We start from the raw sequence: 23,788 nt of genomic DNA, 5'->3' as shown, positions 1-23,788 counted from the left end.
TCTAGTGAGATTAATGTCGTAGGCACCCAAAGGTAGATTTCAGCCCTGTATATAGTGTTCTCCTGGCCAGCTTTGTAGCAGTTAATTAAAAGCGCTTTCTCGGTGCTTTGCTGCTGGCTATGTGGCTTTCTGTGTAATAAGTTGTTTATATTAGCTGAAGAACTAAGCAAAACAGCAAAGTTAATTTTCAGCAGGGCCAAATACAAAGGGGGGCAAAACAAGATTTCCTGGGCAAGTTCTCTATTACTAGTGGTAGTTGAGATACTCCGTGCTGTCTGGCTGACAGCCCTAATACTAAATGGAGTGGAATTGTTCTTGTTGCAGCTCTGTTATTCTAGTTTTGTATGCTTCTAGCCATAGCAAACTGAATTTATTACTCTTCTCCAGAGGTCATTTGTGAGGCCATGACAGCAGGTGGCTACAACGAGCATGAGGGGCATATATATGCACCCTCTAGGGCAATGCTGAGGTTTATTTTAGATTCCAAATATCATAATATCAAATGTTATTACCAATGATACCAAAGTTGCAATTGTAGTAGAAAGTCATACAATGGGAATCCAGGGTTTCTGTCATTCTGTTGACAGAAGAGTCCACCTGGAATTTTACAGAGGATAGGAAAATGAAAGTGAGCTGAGATTCAAGGGATCAATGTTTTCACATGTAGTGCGTTTTAATTTCTCATTGCAAATTTATTCTTGACAATATATTAGTTATCATATCCTGGTGTGGGCCCCTTTAATAGTCTGTCTTTAGGTGGATAATCAGTCATTTTGAGGATGTTATTTCTCTAGTCATTATGGTTGAAATTGTTTCCTGAAACATGTTGAGGAGAAGACGACCACTGTATGTGTGGGTTGATGGCAACAACAGCAGCAATCCTGATCGCCTGAATGCTTTCAGCCAGCAGCAAACCAAATGGGATCTGATCAAAACTATGTTTTGGGTACATAGTTCTGTAGTGTGTATCTAGGTCATATATGCAACATGTATGTAATTATACATGATAATAGTAAAATAATAATTACATATAACATGTAATCTTATATATAACTAGTATCAAAGATACATAGTTCAAGTCCAAGTGCAAGAGTGCCATGGTAGTCACTAATGTCCTTCCATTCTGCTCTTTGTTTACTACTGACTCATATTGTGGTTACCACGTGATGTAGAAATTGCATTAACAGTACCAGTCCTTTTACTGTCTGCAAATGTGCTGCCAGCATAAGTCCACTTCTGGCACAAAAGCTCAGCCTCTGCTCTCTGTATTTTATCTCAGTTTCCTTCAGAAGCAGCTGTGGTGTGAGTTTGGCAGGTACTCATGGTGTAGGGAGCTCTAGAAACTGCAGATTTCAGTGCTGAAGTTAAAAAGAAGTGCATTATGGGAAAACAGACTGCTTGAGAATTAGGTGACATCTACATAAAGGGACTCCACACCAATGATTTTCACCACACTTGTTGAGTGGGTTTTGCCATTCATTCGAGGTATTTCAAATTAGAGCTGTCTCAGGTGTTCTTCAACAGATAGAAGATAATGCTGAAATTAAAACAGCTCTGACAAAATTTTAATCTTCAAAGGCTTCTCAAGTTCAGCCTGAAAGATTTTGGACCAGAAGTCCAAAAGCTTCTTACAACATTTTTCCTAGGGTTGGGAGATGCAGGTTCTGATCTGGATCAAGTAGTGCATCAACTTGAATTTAGGTACTTTCTGCATCACTGATAACTGCTTCATCTCCATCTTCTTTGCTCTGTTGATAATGTCTGTACAACAGGTTATTCACTGTCCAGAGAGAGGCACTGCCTCTGTATCCCACTGTCCTGGGACTTCAACTAACCTTGGAGAGACAGAATCAGGAACTTGAAAACCTGTATTTTTCTGTTTACATAAAGGGGGATGACAAGAATCTCTCTGAACTATTACAAACTTTTCTAAAGAGGAACATGATATCCTTAGACTGCCTTACAAATGCTTCTGTATTGGAGCTGCTATAGTTGATGCAGGATAATAAAAAGAGGGTTTTTCTTTTAGAAGGGCTGTCCTTTGAGTTCTCCAAAATGTTTCTGTTTGTGTGTTGGAGAATCAAAGATGGTAACCATTTCTTTACTTAGACAGCCGAAACTTTTTTAAGTACCTGAACTGACAGATATAGTATGATTGGTCATTTTGTGTCAATATCTTTTCTGTGTGCTGGAGCCTGTCACACTCACTTAATAAGGGGTAATAAAAGTATGCTTTCATCAGATTGTTTTGTAGGTTTTTTTGGACAAATTCAATCCGTAGCTCTGAAGTTTTCTGTTGAATAAGGAACAGTCTCAGAAGCTGTCACACCTGGAGCACCTCTAGGTGCCATCAGTAACAAGCTTTCCCACCCAAATTTCTGTTGAAGTGCAATTAATAGGTTTGCTTGGAGTGCATTTAACATTGCCAGCTTTATCTTTTTTGTTGTTATTGTTGTTGTTGCATTGTTTGTATTATTTCTGCTGATGGCAGTTATTTGCAATTGCAGAGAAGGAAAAAATCTTCTGTGAAAGAGGGCACACTAGGCATTTCATGCTGTTGAGTATTGGTATTATTGTTTGCTTTTGCACTGGATATAAAAGATAACAGCCCACCAAGATTGTAATAGTTTTTGTAAATAACATTCTCTTCATGATCAAGATTGATACCACGTGTTTCACTTTGCAGCATGCATTAACTTTCCTGCTTGATCCAATGGTAGCAACTTTCCACCCAGAAGTAATACGATTATTCTGTTTTCAAACCGAGCTTCAGATCCACGTTCTGCATCTAAAAACTTTAAACTAAGCTTCTGGAAAGCACACTTCCTTCATCATTGCTACATAATGGCTATTTAGGAAGGAAGGTGATCAATTTATAAAGCTGGTACTAAGAAATACAAAGCAGTGACCTGAGATTTGGAAGAACTTCCAGGGTTCTGTTGTATTGGTGGGCATTTACAGTTTATTAAAGCAGGGAAAGACTATCAGCAAGTGTTGCTTATTGTCTGCATTGCTTTTTGCAAGCACTCTGTATTTTTGAAGGTCTCTGGAAGCTTGAGAAAAGGTTTGCCATACAGCTGTTTGTCATACAGCTGTTTCTGTTTCTAATGTGCATTTCAACTAGATTAAAGTAGCTGTACAATGATGATCACTTCAAAATACAAAGTGTATCGTGGGATAAATAATCTTGTTTGCAGTTTTTAAAGGGAAAAATAGCAGATTTTGCAATATCACAGAATCACAGAATGGTAGGGGTTAGAAGGGACCTCTGGAGATCATCTTGTCCAACCCCCCTGCTTGAGCAGGGACACCCAGAGCAGGGGGCACAGGAACGCGTCCAGGCGGGTTTTGAATGTCTCCAGGGAAGGAGACTCCACAACCTCCCTGGGCAGCCTGTTCCACTGCTCTCTCACCCTCACAGGAAAGAAGTTTTCTCTCATATTGAGGTGGAACTTCCTGTGTTCCCACTTGTGCCCATGGCCCCTTGTTCTGTCACTGGGCACCACTGAAAAGAGCCTAGTCCCATCACCCTGACGCCCACCCTTTAGATATTTATAGGTATTGATGAAATCCCCCCTCAGTCTTCTCTTCTCCAGGCTGTTGTCCTTCACTTTGTTATGTAAAATAGCACCAGGCATTTCTGTGAGTGCTCTTGCCCTAGGCTCCCCCTTCCTCCCCTAGCTAGCTTTGCAACAGAGAACATCATCTGTGGGCAGGATGCTTTGCTTCTCATGGATTCTCACTGAAGGACAGTATTCTGTTTGCTCTACTTTCTGGCCTTGTTGAGTAATCTGGTTTTGAGACTAGCTCTCAGTGGTGTTTCAGCAAGGGCAAACTGACTTTAATGAGAAGAAAATTTTTGAAAGTTACTAAAATAGTATTATGTCCAAGGACTTGTAGTGTTTCTGTTGGCATTAGCTTCTTGGAAAAGAACTGTAAAATGATAGACTTCATGCAAAAGTTTACAAGCACAAGTAGTTTTCAAGTTTTCCCATCTTTCATTTACACTTTTGTTCAAAGCACCTTCTCATCCTTGCTCTCTTCCCCTCCCAAATGCAGTCCGCTGCATTGCAGTGGGAGGGAAGGTTCGAAACGAGATGCATTGCTTAGTCAGGTGGCTTGACAGTGAAAATTTGAAGTCCACAGCTCTGGTGAGGAATAGCAGTGGATATGCCAGAACTATCTATCACACACTTTGGGCTTTGTGAAGTTTCTGGGCATTGAATCATAGTTACTTGGTTTGCCAGAGATATTGTGCTGACAGACTCTCTATAAAAATCATTCTTCTTTGTCTTCAGATACCTCTTATTCAAGTCCATTTTTAGATGATGTGTGACCAAATGCTCAGCTATATTTTGGGAACTGTGAAAAATTTATTGACTTTGATGTCTGTGCCAAAAATAATTTCTGATAATGAAAAAGCATGTTTTATTTTTTGCTGAAAATAATTTCTGAAAAGGAAAGAGCATGTTTTAATTTTGCAAGTCAGATAGGAAGTCAACATGTCTATCTGTAGTGTTATGAGGCAGTTGGGATTTAAAAGTGGTGAGTTTAATGAAGGCAGAAGAGACCTTGCTGTAGTATTAATACATCACGGGAACTCTGCTATCTTCTGCCTGATGTCACCCAACTGGTGGCAAAGACCTCAAATCATGGATGTTTGTCTACAGAGTTTTCAAATCTGCTGTTCTTCAACCAAACTTATATGACATGATTCAGGATTCTGCATTCTTGGGCCATGCAATTTTTTTTAGTAGGAAAAAATACTTACTGTTTTGAACTTCCAAACTGATTCTAATGCCTTGCGTACGATAACGCCTGTACATCTCTCATGGCAGTTCTGACGTTCTCTATGTGAGAGAGGTTTTTCGGACTGATGAAAGGGAGACCAACCATCGGTACTGTTTACTTTTCTTCCTTTTGTTTGATGCTTATAATTGTAATCAACACAGTAGGGAGACTCCCGATACGCTTATGCCCTTTACCTCAATGGCAATATTTTTGTGTTTAGGTAAAGCTTCCTTAGCATTGATGAGTGTTGTCACCTCTTGCATTCTTTTGCTGGTGTTTGGGCTGGAGCTTAGCCTTTATAGATGCTGAATATTTTTAACTTTCACTTGATACAGTGAAAAACAAAATTAGGAAAATCCTAATTCAAAAATGATTGCTTGCCAGATGGAGAAAGGCCATCAAGTTTGTTACCAAGTCTTGCCCTGTGTCACCAGAATACTGTTTTCACTCAGTAAGTAGGGAGACCACTTACTGTAGTTATCCAAGGCATGCTCAAATCAGGAAACAGAAATGTACATGCTGCCACAGAAAGCCTTAAATATTATAAAGTGACAGAATAAAAAGTGGACTGAATTGAAAAGGAACATATAATTTATATCCCTCAAACTTGCTTATTTACTCCAGTTTGTAATAGCAGCTTTCCAACATCTGGAATTCTTCATCAAATTTCTAAACTTACAGTCTATCTGTAACAGAATCCTAGACTTGACTACTGAGACTCTGTCTCGGCAAAAACATGAATTACATCACAGTCATTAAATGAGGAAACAGCAACCCTAATGGAGTCCTAAACTTGGATATTTAATGTTCTGACTTCTCAGATTCACTAACATCCACTTTCCTAATGTATCAAGGAAGGTTTAATTCACTGTTGATAATGCTAGAACTGCGATGAAGTACAAAGGCTGTAAGTTCCTACTTCATATTCCACATAATTCTAGTTCTTCCCAATTACATGTTTATTACCTATTTTTAAACTGAATTTCAGTATGTGAATATTAGAGGCACTTATTTTACTCTCTGCTGAGTTAGGAAATTTTCCTGAAAGCCTGTATGTTAATATGAATGGAGAGAGCTGATTGGAAAGGATGTGACAAAATTGTTCTAGAGTGAAAATCAAATCTTTTGCAAAAACCAGCTGATTTTACCAACATTATCAAATAAAAACTAGAAAAAAATCTGAAAATTGTAGGAGATGTTTTCACTTCTAGTTATGAATCATTTTTCAAGTCCTAGCTTTTAGTATGCTGTTGTGAATAAAAATAAAATGGCTTTAACTTACTTGATATGAGTCTTTAAACAATACATTTCTGTGTAAAAAAAATCAGACTGTCATTTTGAATTCCTGAACTATAGAGCTACGAACCTGATGATGAAGGGTCTATTGAGTCTGAAGTATTTGTAGAAATAGTTACTGAGAGTTATGCTGTCAACTTAATTAAACTATTTTCGTTACTAGAGAGGTACCCAATTTAGAGGCATTTTGAACTTAAAGTTGCACTTTGTTTTATGCACCTAAATAGCTACTTTATAGCAATGAACACTGTGTATACATTACAAATATAAAGCAAAGACTGTTTGCAAGTCTTCTTCAGAATGGTTCTAAAATAAACCTTAAAATATAATAGCAGCGTCTGTTGAACTTCAGCAGAACTCTTGGTTTTCGTACACTTGGGCATGTACAGATATCTTTTCACAATTCTTCTCTTTTTTTTTTTTTTTTTTGGGGGGGGGGATGTAAGATTTTTCCTTATTTCTACTCCATTGTAGTCTTCTAGTGATAGGCAAAATATTAACAGACATATGAATTTTTCATATTTCAAGAGGAAACTTCTGCTCAGTTTTCTGCCAAGAATATAGTAGACAAGCAAATCCAGCCATTTGTGCTGGGGGCCCACGTAGGAGTTTGAGGTAAATGTTGCTAAGGATGTATGAAGCTCAAAGCAGCCGTTTCTGTTTGCTCTTAAGGCTTCTCCCCTCTTTCTCTCCCAGGTTTCTGGTGAAGGGGGTAAAATGAGCCTGAGGTCGTCCTCCTCTATAGCCTTATTGCCTTCATAGAAGAGCAGGCAGCGGTTTGCTGAGGGGGTGCAGAGCTGTTAAGCAATCATTCGTCTTGGTTGTGCTCAGGGCTTCACCCTTCCAGAAGGAAGTACAGACTGATATCACTATGTAAACCCACTGGACACACCAAAGCTGGTAGGCTAAATTTTAGCCTTTAAAGGGCTTTATTAAAAATGACAGTATTTGGGGCATCCAGTCTGCAGAGAATTTCCTCTACTGACTCCAGCTTGATCTCTCCTCTTTGCTTTTGTCTTCCGGCAGATCCTGATGAAGTAAAATATGACATCACACACATGCACTAGGTCCTAGTGGCAGATAAGTTTAACATAATTCCTTTCAGCCCCATTTGGGTTGACATTTAGGCACCAAACATGAAGCTTGTGTTACTCTTTTGTCTATTGCTGGCAAAGCACCAGATTCTTCTTGCTGCCAGGAACAGTGGCAGCTGCTGCTGCCCCCAGCAGCCTTCAGCTAAAGCAGCATAAGCCTCTTCCATGCTGAGCAAGAAAGAGGAGAGGGTAAGATCTCTTAGGTTACCTCTTTTTACTTTAATAAAAAGGCTTCACATTTCTCCTTAACATGTTGCCATCTCAAACGTCTTTGTGGCTGATGTGCTGTGCACATGGTTGGAATTTCAGTGATTCTCAAAAGTCAGTGTTAGTTGGTCCTGAGCCCTGCTTTCCTGCCTGTCTCCCAGCCTTCCTTAGTTCTAGCTTCATATCAATAAACTGCTCTGAAGCCTGGAGTCCTGTTTGCGATGAGTGCAAGGCAATACCTCTGGCATCACTCATGTTACCGGGATGAGAACTTGTTCTTGCAATGCCTGTCCAGAGGTGGAGCTCTAAGCCACAATTCTCGATGCCAAATTCAAATATGATCCCATATGCAGCATAAAAAATTTTAGAATTGCAGGTTTTCTGTATTAAGAACTGCTTGATAGAGCCTTTGCCACAAAAAGTGCCCTAGAGGTTTCTCCAGACTAAAGAGAAAACCAGAGATTTTCTCCCCAGAGGCAGTGAGGGCTATGTGTTTTGAAGTGGAAATGCCAAAGCACAAATACAAGCTAGATGCGTAGTGATAATAAGACTACTGTGCACCCAGTGGGCTATTCGATTGGTCATTTACATGTGCAGTACCCCCCTAACAGCCATTCTGCTTCATCTCCTTGTTGCGTCTATGCAGGGATAGTAGCTCCGCAGGCAAAGTAAGTATGCAATCGGTCATGAAGCTTTATAAATGAGTGCTTCTATAACACTGTGACTGACAGGGCAGTATTATTTTTCTGATAGTTGGTGATGTCATGGAGTGGCAGTTGTTCACTGTTCTGTTATTTAATGTTATAATTTAATAAAACATCTGCCTATTTTGTGCCTCCAACAAGAAGAGACATTTATCCATGGAAAAACTGTGAATTATTGGGGAGTTTGTGTAATAATGAAATAAGATTTACAGCCTGGCTAATGCCAGTTCCACTGTGTATGTGCATGTGTATATCAAACCTATAAAATTTTTACTGTGCTCTTGTTGACAATGCTAAGGATTAGTTTTGTAGTCTGTTTTCTTCCTTTTTCTTTTCATAAACATGTGCAGGGAGTGATCATATGAAGTAGCTCCTGACCTATTCCTCCACCAGTGAAAACAACAGTGAGGGATTCAATGACTGGCATTGCACTGAAACTGATGGACGTTCCAGATTCAGATTTCAAAGCAGCGAGTTCCATAGCTGAATTCATAGAAGCCAACCGCATCAGAAAAGCTACATGTATCAAAAGGAGAAGAAAAATTGTTAATATTAGTGAGGTTAGCCGAAGAGGACAATTAACACGTATTCTTGTAATGGAGCAAATGCAGACTCACTGCAAATGAAGGGACAGAGCCCTGTGCACATCGCCCTGCATCTGTTCTCTTGAAAGGCTCTTGCCCGTCTCTTGATTCCTGTTCCTTGTTTCATTGACACAGTACTGACATTTTAGGGGAAACAGAAATAGTGGCAGTAACTTTTTGGAGGTGCAGAGAAGGGTGCTTGAGGTTTATGCAGGTTCAAAGAGAGACCAGATATTTGCATGAAAAAGAAATCTGTTGAGCATCAGTATGTTGCTAGCAACGACATCCAGCTTAGAAAGACCTTAAGTTGAAAATGATTAAGGACTCAGCAAGTCATAGGAGGAAGAACTGTATATGCTTGTCTTATTGTCTTCTGTAAACATCTAACAGCCATTGCTGGAGATAGAATATTGGACTAAATGGATTTTTGATCTGACCAACTATGGCCATTCTTACACTTCATGAAACGGGGAATAATAGAGCGTCTGAAATCACCTTTGTACCTCCATTAATTCAACCACTGTTCTTTATCATACTATGAAATGGAATGGTGAAGATTAATAGATATAGTTGATTCTGACTGGCTTTTAAGTTATGTATTGAACTTCTGCTTGAAACGTGACTTGTGGTGTAAATGAAGCATAACCAAATACATAACTGTGACAAATTGGTATTAAATGGTCATTGTGAAAAGTGGTGGGAGTGAAATGTGGCCTCACCTTTTTATCAGTTCTTTTAGAAAAGTCTCTATAATTCATACTACAGCGGCTTCTGTGGGTCATCAGTCTATACCACCTTTTGTCTGATTCGTGGTGTTCCTCTCCCAAAACTTCCTGCTGTCAGTTGCCACCAGCAGAACATTTTTTTCAATACTCCCGTTAAGAAGGTTTACTAGCATGCCTTGGATTTGTGAAATTACAGAGGGCATGTAACTAATTTAGTTTTAAATTTTGCTTATGTAGCATAGTATTTTCATTAAAATTGTATTTTAACATAGGAAAAAGAAAGTATGTGCAATATTGAAGCCAAAGGTTAAAGAGAACAGCAGAGTAACTCAAAACTGGTCTGGAGTCTGTCATTCTTCAGTCTGCAATACTGTCTCTTGCAAGTGATCCTGTTCAAATGAATCAGGTAGATAAGGGTGTAAGGTGGTGTTGAGTGAGACCTGGGCTGGTGGTATCTGGCCCTTCCTCATACAGGACTTTGGTAGACAATCTTCAAGAATGGGTTTTATGACAGCCTGTACTTGCACAGCCAGCAGCTTCAGTCTCACTCATCCCACTCAACTCATTCACATCCAACCTCTTCCTTTTAGGAAGAACAGTTACCCATTTTACAGTAACTGCAGCTCTCAGAGATGTTCTGTCGACAGTCAACCCACTCAAAGCGTTCATTTAACTTGTGTGCATGCTACCTTGGAGTCTGCAGTCATCACTGTCTGTTTGGGCTGCATATGTGCCCCTCTCCCATCTCAGCTTCTTCGAGCAGGATGAACAAAATGGTCCCAACAATTGCCTTGTTCATCTGGTGTGATTAATCTGACTCATTATCACCAGGAATGGTTTTGGCTTGTGGGACAGCCTCATGTAGTCAGAATGTCTCAAAAGAGCCAAAGGTGCTGTAAGGTTAATTGCCCGTCCCTTGTTTTTTGTGTACTTCCTAAGTAGGCTATCTATCTATCTATCTGCTTCATGGCAAAAAAAAGGGAACTGTGTTAGAGCTGCTATGGTATCATGGGGCTCTTCACAATCACAGAATGGTAGGGGTTAGAAGGGACCTCTGGAGATCATCTCGCCCAGGGACACCCAGAGCAGGGGGCACAGGAGCGCACCCAGGCGGGTTTTGAATGTCTCCAGGGAAGGAGACTCCACAGCCTCCCTGGGCAGCCTGTTCCACTGCTCTCTCACCCTCAAAGTAAAGAAGTTTTTCCTTGCTTCATTCTTAGTGTTAATAAGAGGGTTCCTTAGCTCCCTGACTCATCACCACATCTGTCCTCTCAGCAGATCTGAGCTTCCATGTGGCTGTATGATTGTAGGACTGTGCCACACTACTGCTGTTAGAGCCGAAGGCCAACTGGATTACTGACTAGTAAAATATGCAGTAAGTTTCAGGTAGCTGAAATCTGAGCTGTATAAACTATTTAAGCATACTCTAAATATTAATTGAATCCTAGCCTGAAAATTAATTTGAGAGAGGGAGAGGATTTATTCAGAGATCTGTCTTTGTGTAGAATGGCTTGTTGACTCCTTCCTGACTTATCTGCATGGAATATGAAAAATCTGGGTGATTTCTAGTACGAAATTGATTGCTAAGAGTAATGCAAGAGATCCTTTAAAACATCTGGAGGTTTTTCTCTCAAGGTGACAAGTGAGAGTTGTATATATGTACCTTGGTTTGAGATTCACACTACTTCAATGACACTTATATCAGAGTTTAGATCTTAAATTTGTGCTCTCAGAAAACTTGTGTTTGAGGGACTTCCAACCAGCCAGATTCCAGCCAGATTTGGTGTGCAGTTCAACTTGCTTTTCTTTAAGAAAGCACTCTTACTGAGAACGGTGTTAAGCAGTTCACGTATCTGGTCTGAAAACAGTTCTCTCTGGGTAGAAAAGCTGTATTTTAGCCTGTAACAGAGGAATCCAATTCTAGCAATATATGTTGTTTGCCCATTCATGAATCTAGACATTGCTTGGTAGGAGAGCATAATCCTATAAATTAACACCTGGTTTCCTGCTCTAAATCTGAGTGCCCTTAAACTGTCAACTGTCATGGAAATCACCTTGCAGAATCCAAGGTGTTAAATACAGAGAAACTGGGTTTTGGCAGAAGTTTAGGCCATGATAATGTGGATGTCTGTGGCAGATAATTGAAGTGAAGGATGCAACAGTTCTGAGAATCAAAACTCAGAGCATCTGTTTGCTTGGGCTTTCTTTGGCATTGTGTTTTCTTCCACCATTTCCAGCTTTCTGTCAAAAGCAGGGGGAGAAACTAATACAGTGGTGACTGCAATGAGCCTGGAAAGTTCTCAGGCATAAGCCTGAACTGCTCAAGTGTGCAAAAACAAAGCTGGTGTCACTTTGTGTCTAGCTGGCCTCAAGGTAATCTAGAAGGATGACGTGTAAGTTCTAATGCAATGTGATGAATAATTAGAAACTAATTTGAAGCAGGAAAATTACGGCAGTTCTTGTTTTGAGAATTACCCCTAACACAAAAAGTACTTGGACTGAAGGTGCCCAAAGGGTGTTGGTCAGAGCAGAGGATCAGCATGTACCTCTGTGCAAGGCGGGAGAAGGTCTTGGCATCAGAAGGTTTAAGAAATATTGGTCTATGAGTGAGAAGTCCATGCCTAAGCCTGGACAACAAGAAGGCTGCTGCCTGATCCAGAGATACCTTCCCTCTGCTCTTGGGGTCTTGCTCTGACGGGTGATGTTCTTTAATCACTAGAGAAGGATCTCTTCGTAGGTGAGACACCAGCTGGCTGTTTTTGAGACGTGAAACATATACATGTTCTGCAGTCAGACTCTCCCTTTTCAGGCTTAAGTAACAGAAACAGTTGTAGATGTGCCTTCAGTCTTCCAGCATGCTGGGGTAAGGTTTGATGACTCTGCAGTTCCTGTGCATGTGTCCTGTCCTGAGCAAGCAGCAGCGTTTGATAAGGCCATCATTTGCTGTCATGGCTGATACCTGTGGATAGCAGCGGCCCTGGGAGGTGATGAAGACGTGAGCTCATCCCACAGCCTCTTTTGTGACTGCCCTGAAACACAATGCGGGGCAGGGAAGCCCTCTGCTCCCGCCCCTCTCAGCTCCCAACACCTGAGCCATGCTTCCCTGGAGGTCTTCCCATAAACCCGCCCTATGGCAGCGTTTCAGACAAGAGGCGTGTTTTGAAAACACAATGTCCTTGCATCAGCAGTGCAATCGGTGCCAAGTACGCAGATGTATGCTGATTGTGGCGGAGTTTTATTTTCCCCCTCATCAACCAGCTGTGGGATGGGAGCCGGGAGCAACTGCCAGCCGGGTGATGCCGAAGTGAACCCAGGGAGGGCCGCTGCAATTTGCTCAGCCTCCTGTGGGAGGGCAGCCCCACACTGGGTAAATGGCTGCTGCCCCATGTGCAGGGTGGGCCTGGCCTCCCCCTGGCAAGGGACAGGGGTTGGGCCCAGGCAGCCCCCAACTGCCACCATGGGGTCGGTGGGTCCCAGGGGTGCCACCGCATTCCCCAGCTGCACTCCAGCAGCTTTCGCTGCCGCCCCAGGGATGGGCCCATGGCCTCTGCCCCTCGGCGCCTGCCATTAGGGGTGCCCTTGCCCTGAAAGAGGAGCTGTTGGCAAGCTGCCCTGGAGAAACAGCCGCCGGCAGCCATAGCTGGGCAAAGCCTCGGCTCCCCTGGGCCTGCGCACGGCTCTCCCCAAGCTGCGACGCCTCTGCCTCTGCAGGATGGAGGAGGAAAATATTTGGTAAGAGAACAGGCTTTCAGCGTTAGCAGTTTATTGTTGCTGAGGTGTTGTGATAAATGAAGGTGAGAAAACTCTGCGAACAAACTGCCAGTCCCTACCCAGGCCCCGGTTTATGTGCAGCCCCTGCTTGCCAGCCACGCTGGGCATAGCGAGGAGGTGAGATCTCACCTCCTGGCCCCGGAGAGGCGGTTGCCGCTGGAGAGGGTGGTCTGAGGGACTGTCCTCCATGAAACCAGCCTTGCCCCTTGGCAGCTGTGTGGCAGCCATGCATGCTTGCCATCCCTGCAGGCCCCGGAGCGGGGCGGCTCGGCCCAGCAGCCGCGAGCAGGGCCAGGAGGTGTTGGGGCCCTGGCTGCCCATATTTGAGGGTGAACATGTCTTTCCTCTCCTGGGCCAGACCCTCCTGCCTTTTTCCCCAGAACCAGTTATTACCGATGTGGTCTGTGTTTCTGATACCTCGGAAGCTCTTGCTTTAGAGTAGACTTATTCTTGGCAAAAATAGACCACCTGCTCAGGGATGAGAAATGTACTAAACCTTGTAATTTAGTTGCCTTGGTAACATCTGTAAGGAAACACTATTTTTTTCTTGATCTCTTTTGTGGCAATACATATTTATGTTTACTCAGCAAAAGTGTGATTTATAGCCATTGTAGCCATTCTCTTGAACGTTATCCTGACAGACAATAATTCCCGTTTCTAGCAAACAAGGTTAAATGACTGTAAAAGCAGGTATTTGACTTTATAGTACAAAACAAGGTTTACCATCAAGTAACTAAGCATTTGATAAGCAAAACCAAAGTTGTGTAAATAGTGTATTATTGTTTCAAAGTATTATAATGCTTGATCACACTTACTCGGCAGAGGAATTTTTTCAATGGTTGTGTTTTAGAACAAGTATGAAGGAACTATTTTTTTTTTACATTGTAACATTCTCAGACTTCTCAGACAAGTGTAAGCTTTAGTTGTCAACCATTCATCATACAGGGAAAAGAAGAAAAGAAATAAAAGCATTATTGCTTATGATTACAAGCCAAAACTAACAGCCTTGCTTTGGACTTGGTTCTTCCTGGATCTGGCACTAGGCACAGCTCTTCTCCTACTCTGTCGTTCCCATTTAGCCGCCTATGTCCTGGTAGCGGGTCCTCTGTGCTGCACAGCCCAGGACACTTGGGTGCCAGCACACAGAAGTTTGCTAGGGATCAGACTTGTGTCCTGCAGGGTAGGCAGTGCCCCCAGCTTTTAGGTGATTCTTTGCATCTGATTACTCACTCATTTCTCTCTTTGCTCCCAACAGCAGGGAATTTTCTGAGCCTTTCAAAGGGAGGAGCATCCCTCACTTGGTGACCGATTCAGTAATTGATTTAATCAATTTGAAACTGTCACTTGTTAAACTGATAATCAAGAAGCCAATTACCTGTTAACAGTCCTAAATACGAATCAGTGGTAACCAAAGTGTTTCTCTCTTAAAAAAAGAAATCTGGATTTCTTTCTGTTATTTCAGAACTTTGAAAACGAGTTGTAAATATGGCTATTTTCTTTGAAAAATGAAAGACCCTATATTAGAATGCCGTTTTCTAGCTCAGAATAATAAAATTGTGTATTTCTGAAGCTGCATTTAGAATTTTAACCTTTTTAATGTGTTGTGCCCTATAAGACATAAGTCTCAGGGCATGATAGAAAGATTATTAAGGAAAAATCCTGCTCACCTTATTAATTTATGTAGCTGAAATCCTCAGGTAGCCCCGGGTTTTTAAATCAGAACATTTCCATTGCTCTGTTGCAAGTTGGGTTGGTGTACAAATTTAAAAGTCTTATTCTAGGAATGTTATGTCTTTTATTGTATGTACATTTGTATTTGTAAGAGGTAATTTAAAAGTGGTACATACCAAAATATAGCTTTATTTTTTATTGCAGCCATTAGTTAAAAAGCATTTTGTAAAACAAAACAAAGTTCCTTAAAAAAAAGCATTTAAATTATGATTTTTATTATGCATTTTCATGAAACCAGATTTTTTTACAGGCTTACAAAACAAAGCAATTTATAAAATATATTCAGAATGTGTGCCCAGTCCTGTATACTTTATGACATAAGCATTGGATGAGTACAGCAAGCAAGCCACTGATATATGATGGCTTGTCTATGGCTCTCTAAGTGCTTAATTGACTTAGATCATTACCCATTTATACAATATTTTCTTCACTTAAAATTCTGATCTGAGGGCAGCGAATAGTTGTTTTTTACTGTATTAATTATGAAGAGTCAACAATTTGATTAATCATGTAGTTTCAAGCATGAGTATTTCTGAGCACATCCTTTAAAGAATGTGTCCTGATGTTTTTTTAAGTTCCATGTGTATATAAATGTGTTTGTTTCTTTTCTGTGGACATTGTTTAGAAAGGACTGAAAGCAGATGGTGTATTAAGGTACTAATATATTAAGGTTGATCTCATCCCGTACTTCCAGTTTCAATCTGTACACATTTCTGGCTGCTAACCCCCCCAGTTTTGTTTCCAGCTTCACTGCCTGCAATCAGCATAGGCTTGTAGAGCCCTGGGCAGGTGTCTGCACCATTAGCAAAAACATCTAAGTCGCCAAAAAAGAGGTCCTTCAGAGAATAAGAAGTAAGCAAACTGAGGGTTGAATTCTGCTGCCATTCAATCCACTGAAGGATGAATTGTTTTACTAGATAGCCTGTTGGCCAAAGGATTGTTTAGAAGTAAAGAAGGCCTGAGTAGTAGCATAGGTGGCAAATGCCAGTGCTGACAAACACAGGATACACAAACCCATAAGCATGTGAAGACACCTGTTAATCACACATTTCAGCTGTAAAAGCTTAGGGGTAACAACAACACATCCAGCGTTTTCAGATGTAACTTTTAGGTTGATTATTTAATCCTTTATTCATCAGTATTTTAAAATATATTATTACACACAATGAATGAGCAAAGTGAATGAGCACCTGAACAAAATGAAGAGAGGATCCTTTTTTCTGGAGTCAGCTTTTCCAGTATAATCTCTACTGCCAGCAGTGAATACATCAGATGTATTTACATCGTGTCTGTGCAAGAGGATGTTTATGGATATGACATATGCTGCTCTGCACCCTTAAAACCTGAGAACTAGATTCTCTCTCAGTGCCATGTGCATCTCTGTTGATTTCAGAAATATGCAATGCTGCAGTAACGAGCATGGTATAAGAATCTAAATTGATTCATAGACATATGGACAAACAGATGGATTAAGGCAGACTTTGTCACTTTGTCCCTAAAAATCCTTTGTGATACTTATCTTTTGTGTACACAGTGACACTAAGGTGTCAGCCCAGATCATTTCCATTAATTTAGTAATATTTTATGGATTTACATAAAGTTTTTACTTGAAAACGTGGAGGAGGGTGTGTGTACATTTTGCAGAAATGTACTGGTGCTAGTAATATAAACCATTTTCATTATATTTTGAAAAACATTGTGAAGGTATAAATTATGTTTGAACTGGACAGAGATGATGATGTGGCATGTGACTGAAAATATATATTTTTTAATAGATGATTCAGCTGCAGAGAGTTTTAATGGCAATGAGACCGTGGGACACAGTTCCAATGCTTCAGGGGGAACACACTGCAGGGAGATGGCAGAAACCAACAGTAATGGCAAAACAAATCTGGAGCAGGATGAGCAGCCTCTGAACCTGAGTGACAGTCCCCTCTCTGCTCAGCTGACTTCAGAATACAGACTAGATGATCACAGCAATAATGGAAAGAACAAATACAAGACTCTCCTAATTTCTGATCTCAAGATGGAACGGGAGGCAAGAGAAAATGGAAGCAAGGTAAGATGCTTCCACATGCTCCAGATATGAAGTGTGTAGCTTAGAAAAGGAAAAGATTTGTGAGGCCAAACCAAGGGTTATTCCCAGCTAAGCACTTAATGCAATGTGTCTAATGTTTGTCACATCATTACTCAAATGCTATACATAGATTTGTATGCCCTGTTACACATATATGATGCATACGTACATTAAGTGTATGTGGATGTACATGGGTGAATATGTGTATAGGCATATATATTGTGCTGACACACTGACAAAGACCAGTGCGGGTCTCCATCAGGCATGAATTTTATCAGACCATTTACTGAGAACTGTCTACATTACCCATTTGAAATATATATATTAAAATATTTATATAATGTAATACATATATATATGTATATATACTGGGATACATATATCTATGTATATTTACAGATGACCATCTCATTACATGTATTATGTATCTGTAGAATGAATCCTTATAAATGTTCCGTGTGTATGCCCAAGCAAATTGCTACATGTGAATTACCAGCATCTGAAAGGAACTGATGTGGTTCCTTCCTGATTGGTTGTGTTATGCAGGCACCTAACCTGAATTAAAACTGACAAGTTTGCTTTGAGAAGCTGTAATCCCCTGAGGGCTTTTCTCTGTAGTTTCCATTATGTGAGTAAGGAGAAGCAAGGGTGGTTATATTGTAGATACAGACAAATCCTATAGATTAGATAGCTAGCTTTCTAGGAAGGTGTTTGTCATGAGGGCATACTGTAGGAAGCATGAAGAAATCACCTGTATCACAGAATTTATCTACTGATCTTACTAGTGACAAGTTCCTGTTTTTTATCTGAGAGCTCCCAATTGGATTGCCACTTTTACAGCAGCAGCAATAGGATGTTAGTATTGGATCCAAATACTGTTAATGCTAGTCACTAGCTTTCAGTAGCTCACTACAAAATAAACTGACAACACAGATGTGCTTAGAATGGCCACATTTTTTGCAGGGCTTTGAAATAGGAGTGATATGGAAAATCACTTTTTCTAGGTATATGCAGAAAAGGATTGTACATGACTGATGTCTAGAGAACAACAACTCCTGTCTTCTTTGCCTGTGAAGTAAAAATAAAAACTTGAAATTATTTTTTTAACTCAAGTGTCTGGTTTTGGTGGGTAGAAGGAAGAGAAACCAAATGGGAGATTGTTAATCTTTCTCTTTCTTGGCCATGCCGGTTCAGGAAATCATGTATCCCAAAACCTTCTCCATAAAATCTTTATGAAAACCCATTTATCTGCATGGAATATTTTTGTTTCCACAAATTTTCATTTTATTGGAAATGTTCTGAATAGCTCTAGTCTCAGAATGCGTATACACTCCAGTGCTGGACTTACTCAGTACTTTGACTGTTGCACAGTGAGTCCCAAAGTGGCTAACATGCATGGTGTCTTCATTTGCTCCAGGGCACATTGTTCCAATGAACCTTTTATAAGCCAGTCACCCAAATATTGATAGACACAGAGGCTCATTTGCCTAAGGTCCATTGCTGCTTCTGCCATTACCCTTGCAAATACACAAATAAGCTTGGTGAAGAGAGGGAGGAGTCTTAATGTGGAATTCATTTATAGCTGGGATAAGAACATAGCCTAATGTTACATTTCCAATATTAATCTATTCCAACTCAGATGAAAAAAAAAGTATCGAAAAGTGTTAAAAATCTGTTTCTAATTAATTGATATGACAAAGCCATCTCATTCTTTATTTTACAAATTTTAAGAGTCCTGAATCATCCCCCACATCGATACATTCTTTCATCACTCACTGTCATCCTACCCACTCTATACTGCAAACAATATGCAGATTTTTCTCCCTTTTTTGCCCTAGTGAAACTCATGTTGATGTTTACAGTTCATTTAAGTATATGATTTATTAGGTATGCAGTAAAGGTTGTTAAATATGGAGTGAAGACTTCAGGAAGAACATGCTCCTGGGAGAAAGAAAAATTTGACAGAGATTTATAAGCTGAGTGGAGAGCAGAAGAATGTTTTTGTGGCCAATTCCATATTTTACAGATGAATTCTACTCTGATTTTTTAAATTAAAAAAAAAGTCATAGAATATTTTTAGAAGGAACAAAGCCCATCAATGTATTAGAATAGAATGGGGCCATACAGCATCTCAGTGTTTCATATGCATACGTATATACTCATATAAATCATTACTGCTGTTTTACTTTAAGCAGTGTCTTACATGCTAAAGAGCCAGAGAATGTTTTGCAAGCTTTAGACCTGATCAAGGAGGTCCTCCTGCCTTCCCCTGGTGATTCAGGTTACTGGGCCCTTCCAGAAGAGTGCTCTGGCCATTACTGAGCCAATTGATTTTGAACAATGCAGAAGATCAAATTCCTAGTTGTGAGCAGTACCCACTGGATGCACTTGGGCAAGGGTATCACAAGGAACTCTAATTCTCTGCCAAAAAGGAAACAAAATAAAGAACAAGTAAGGTTAACAGAGTACTGTATTTTACTAGGGGCCCCCTCTCACATTCCCTTTTTACCCGGAATACACCAAGTATGTAGGTTGTTTTATGAAGTCATCTAGGAATTCTCCCAGTGCTCTCGCAGCATCTAAACTCCGGCCATTCAGTTATACAGTTATCAGACATGATTAGACCTGAATAATGGCATCATTGGAAGTGATGGGTAAGCAACTGTGTTTAGCATAACCTCTGATCGTGTTTTCATGAGAACAATAATCTGCAGTGTTCACCAAATATCAAATTGATATGCCACTTCTTTTAATGCAATATTCTTAGGGTATCTTTATGTGGCAAAGAACTGAGAAAAGTTATGTGAGAAGTTAGTGAAGAAAGTATCTGGTTTCTAAATGAAGGGAAATATATCTGAATTATTGGGCTAGTATTGCAGGAAGTAATAAATGATGCTTCCCCCAGCTTCTACAATGGCCCATTCAGCCAACAGAAGATGTTACTCGCTTGAAATGGCCAGGACTCTCTGAGACCCACAGTCAAAGGGCTGGAGCTGGGAAGACCCATTGGCTGGCATGTTCCCTACCTGCTCTGTCTGAGTTTCCTTTTTGGATACTGCATCATATATGTTTTATTAAATTTGAAACCACGGTTTCTTTGGTCAACTGGCATCCACACTGACCATGCTAGGTTTAAAGATAACACCTCAGAGCTGAATTTAGCAAAAAAAAGTCAAAAGATTACTTTTTTTTCAGTTGTACACTATCAACACATTGTATCTCCTCCACCAAATCACAGATTTTTTTTAAGGGAGTTTATTTTTTTCTGGAAACAAGCAGTTTTGTTAAACTATATTATAGGTATTTGCCTGTACAAGACTGTTTACAGGGACAATACTTCCTTCACATGTGTAGTGGTGGGCTCCAGCATTTGACAATATAGTTCTGATTGATAATTTTGTGTGTGCTGCACAAATATGATCAGGAGAAGCAGTTGGGATAAAAATGGTAGTTTTTCCATCATATTTTCTTTGTAAATCTGACAGTTAATAGGTAAATGTTTTTTGAAAATGGTTACTTCTTTGTGGAAGTTCAATTTTTAGAATATTCATCTTGTGAATACCTATTTGAAGCAATTATATGCTTATGCTGTATGGAGAGTTTGCTAGACAGTGGCCTCATTCTGTGAAAGTGTCTTGGATGTCAAAACAGGGATACTTAACGTTTCCCTAAAATCAGGACTCTCTAATGTACACAGAGGAAGTAATTAGTGAGTTGTAAGAAACATAGCTTTTTGGGGAATAATAAATCAAGTTTTCTTGTCTGAGAAGACTCTGATGAATAACTGGAGATTAGATAACCCTGTGAATAAATTTTAATTCAACTTTTCAAACTACTAGGGTGTATTATTTGAAGAATGCTTTGTTCAGTCACTTCAGAATACGACTTTTAAAACTGATGTTGATAACACTCTGTAAACAAGCATCACGTTTCCGTGGACAGTGTAACTTTACTCTTTGAATTCTCAGTTTCAGGCAGTATGTGTGGTAACCTCTTCTTTGTGTAAAAAGACCACATGCTGAATGCAGCGGAGGGAGTTGCCAGATTGTAACATAACCTTAAAATCTGGTCCAAAATGTTTTACCGTTCACTGAAAAAACATTATGCAAGGAAGAAATGGGTTTTTAATAGTCCTAAATATAAATATATCTGTAAGTATGTGTGTATGTATGTATAGGTGTATATATATACTTTATATATATGCTTTTATTAAACTGATATTAGGGAACTGATCCTCCAGGAAGACTCAGATGTTCGTGGCAGTAGAGCTTTCTACAACCATTTAGGGCTAAACTAAAGTCAGTGAAATTTTGTATATCTGCAAATATATATACATATATATTTACATATATGTTTACCATAACAGGGCTGGGTCTTTGTACTACAACAGACTTATAATGTACTCATCTGTAGATGCTCTGCAAATGCAGTTCTATGAATTTAAATAGTTAAGTGCACATGTAAATTATTTTAGATCATTATATACTTACGTGGGAGACTGCTGGGTTTCTGTATGACCATGGTGAAGTCTCTGTAGCATTGCAATTTTTGATTTCTGATTCTTGTGTTATTGTTTTTTCCTAGATCATATATTTTATTTTTGAAAACTTATTACATAGCTTTTTCTCTTCCACATCATTTATTTCATGACACATAGCAAGCCCACTTCTTGTAAATGAATTGCCTCTTCTGCATTTGGATAACAAGGTTATTGTGATGCAGTATGGGAAAACAGGTTTTTGAGCTAACCAACCACACTTACATTGTGCCCTGTCTTTTACCTGGATTAATAGTTCATTGTGTCTGTATTGCAAAGGACATTCCTAATGTGCAAAACTTCTGTTTGGGATTTCCTAGATAGAAGCACATGCTACTGATTATGAATGCCTAGGAGACGCATTAAAGTGAGGTAACAAGGAGGACACACCCCATGTGTCCATTTTGTCCAGACACCTGCTAATTGCAGACAGTTGGTTAATGTCTTCTTTCTTTCTACTATACAAAATTTCTGATAGAAAAATTGGACACCTCCAGGCCCTCTGGATGTATGGTAGGCTAAGTTAATATGCACTATATTTTACTTGAGTGTGTAATTGGCTGCATGGAGAAGTGCACAAGATAAGTAATTTTTCTCTAAGTCTCAAAAGAAAAGCACAGTTTTAAAGGAGAGAACAGTAAATAATGATTGCTGCATACAGTGACCTTTAATTATAATACTGCATTCTAATGTCCATGTCATTAATAGTTACAGTGGTTCACCACACGGCAGAGGTTTCATGTAGTTTCTAAAAGGAAGATCTTACTTTCTGTCAAACTTTTAATGCTGGGCTTTTGAAGTGTTTCTCAGGCTTTTTTCTTTAGCCTGATATGAAAAGCAGTGTTATTGTTATGGGCTGCTGCAAGAGGCTGTTTGCTCCCAACTATTGCAACTCCAGATTGGTGTTGTAATGGATGCACTTACACTACGGCAGGTTTAGCGACTGTAATCTTGCATGGGATCTAAAAGCCAGAGCATATGTGAGATCCTGACTGAAGAGTCATTTGAAGTTCCTGCACACTGCTCTATTTAGAACTTTAGTTATCTTCAGTGGTTAGTCCAGCGGTAGAATCTTGTAACACCTGCTTTGCTGGAGCTTATCATTACTGAAGGGAACTGGGCACAACCATCCAAGCGGCCTGACCTGAATAGACAAATATGTAGATAAGCCTGTTGTAATCTGATGGTGCATCATGAATCCAGTGGGTTTCCAAAAGTGCACGAGTTTAGCCACAGATAGACACGACCTCTGAGTAAGGTAGAGTTTCAACCTTTCACACTCTTTCTCGTTTTTAAAGATATGGTTGTATCTTAGTAAAATATGAAAGGTCATTCCTAACATCCAGTGAACATCATCACATCTGACATTGTCTCTCTGAGGCATGTGAAGTCACTGTCTGTCTAGTTCCCCTCTGCCTGTATTTTTGTCTGCAGGTTTGCTTGGTGAAATGCTCAGAATATAAGAGCACATATAGCTTTTTTCCAAAGCAAGTGGAGTCCTCAGGAGTTACAGTGGGCTTTTACATAGACTGATAGTAGCTTATTGAGTCACTTAGGAGGTAATTTATTTAAAAATTTTCTTAAGGAAATGTGAAACAGGTGTGCATCTATTTGAAGCAAGAGCTAAAATGTGGGAATTTGGCAGGTTGGAGAACAGTGTTGGAAACATTTTCTTTTTTCTTTTTTCATAACTAAAACATTTATCTTTTTGTCTTTCTTCATTATTCATTGTTTATATTCAAATGGCTTAGACAGGTTTCAGCTGATTTGGAGCATTGTCATATGGTGCTTAAATGATCTGGTTACCTCAGCTCTAAGCAGGAAGGAAAGCTGGAAAGGGTAAGATCGAGTGTCTCCTCCTCTTTTGAAGATACCATTGAACTCTGCATGTTGGCTTTTTTGGTAAAAGAAAGTGCCCTTTTGCCCTCCTAGTTCATGCTGCCAAGTGCCCAAGTTACAGATAAAGATTAGGAGTTAGTTAAGTCTTCTGGAAAGGAGTTTTTTACTCCAACTCATGCTCTCTGCAGAACTTCTCACTTTTCTCTCTTGCTTGAAGTTGGATCTGACTACCTAGGTACGGCATAAAAGGAAACTAGATTTTTGTTTGTTTGTTTTAATTGTTATATTTTATTCCATTTCCATAGTCAGATAGAAAGTGTTAAAGCAATGCCGCATTTTACTGAATGCTCTTTTGTTTATGCAGGTATCTTAAGGGTCTGTAGTCCAGGTGTTTGACAGACTTATTTTATGGCTGAATTGTTAATCCTAGGA

The 23,788-nt window shown here is 39.8% G+C and overlaps 1 protein-coding gene across 2 annotated transcripts in view; it reads left to right on the top strand.

The window, feature by feature from the left end:
• Window positions 1–23,788, top strand: part of NOL4 (nucleolar protein 4) — a 198,360-nt gene that overhangs the window by 99,047 nt on the left and 75,525 nt on the right. For both annotated transcript variants that reach the window (XM_075084957.1, XM_075084956.1), the window contains exon 6: window positions 16,679–16,962. In XM_075084957.1, the coding sequence (XP_074941058.1) occupies window positions 16,679–16,962 (284 nt within the window). The remainder of the gene's footprint in view (window positions 1–16,678; window positions 16,963–23,788) is intronic.

This window comes from Phalacrocorax aristotelis, chromosome 2 (assembly GCF_949628215.1).
Source record: "Phalacrocorax aristotelis chromosome 2, bGulAri2.1, whole genome shotgun sequence".
NCBI classification, from domain to species: domain Eukaryota; kingdom Metazoa; phylum Chordata; class Aves; order Suliformes; family Phalacrocoracidae; genus Phalacrocorax; species Phalacrocorax aristotelis.
Note: the sequence above shows the minus strand (reverse complement) of the source record. Positions and strands in the feature narration are given on the sequence as shown.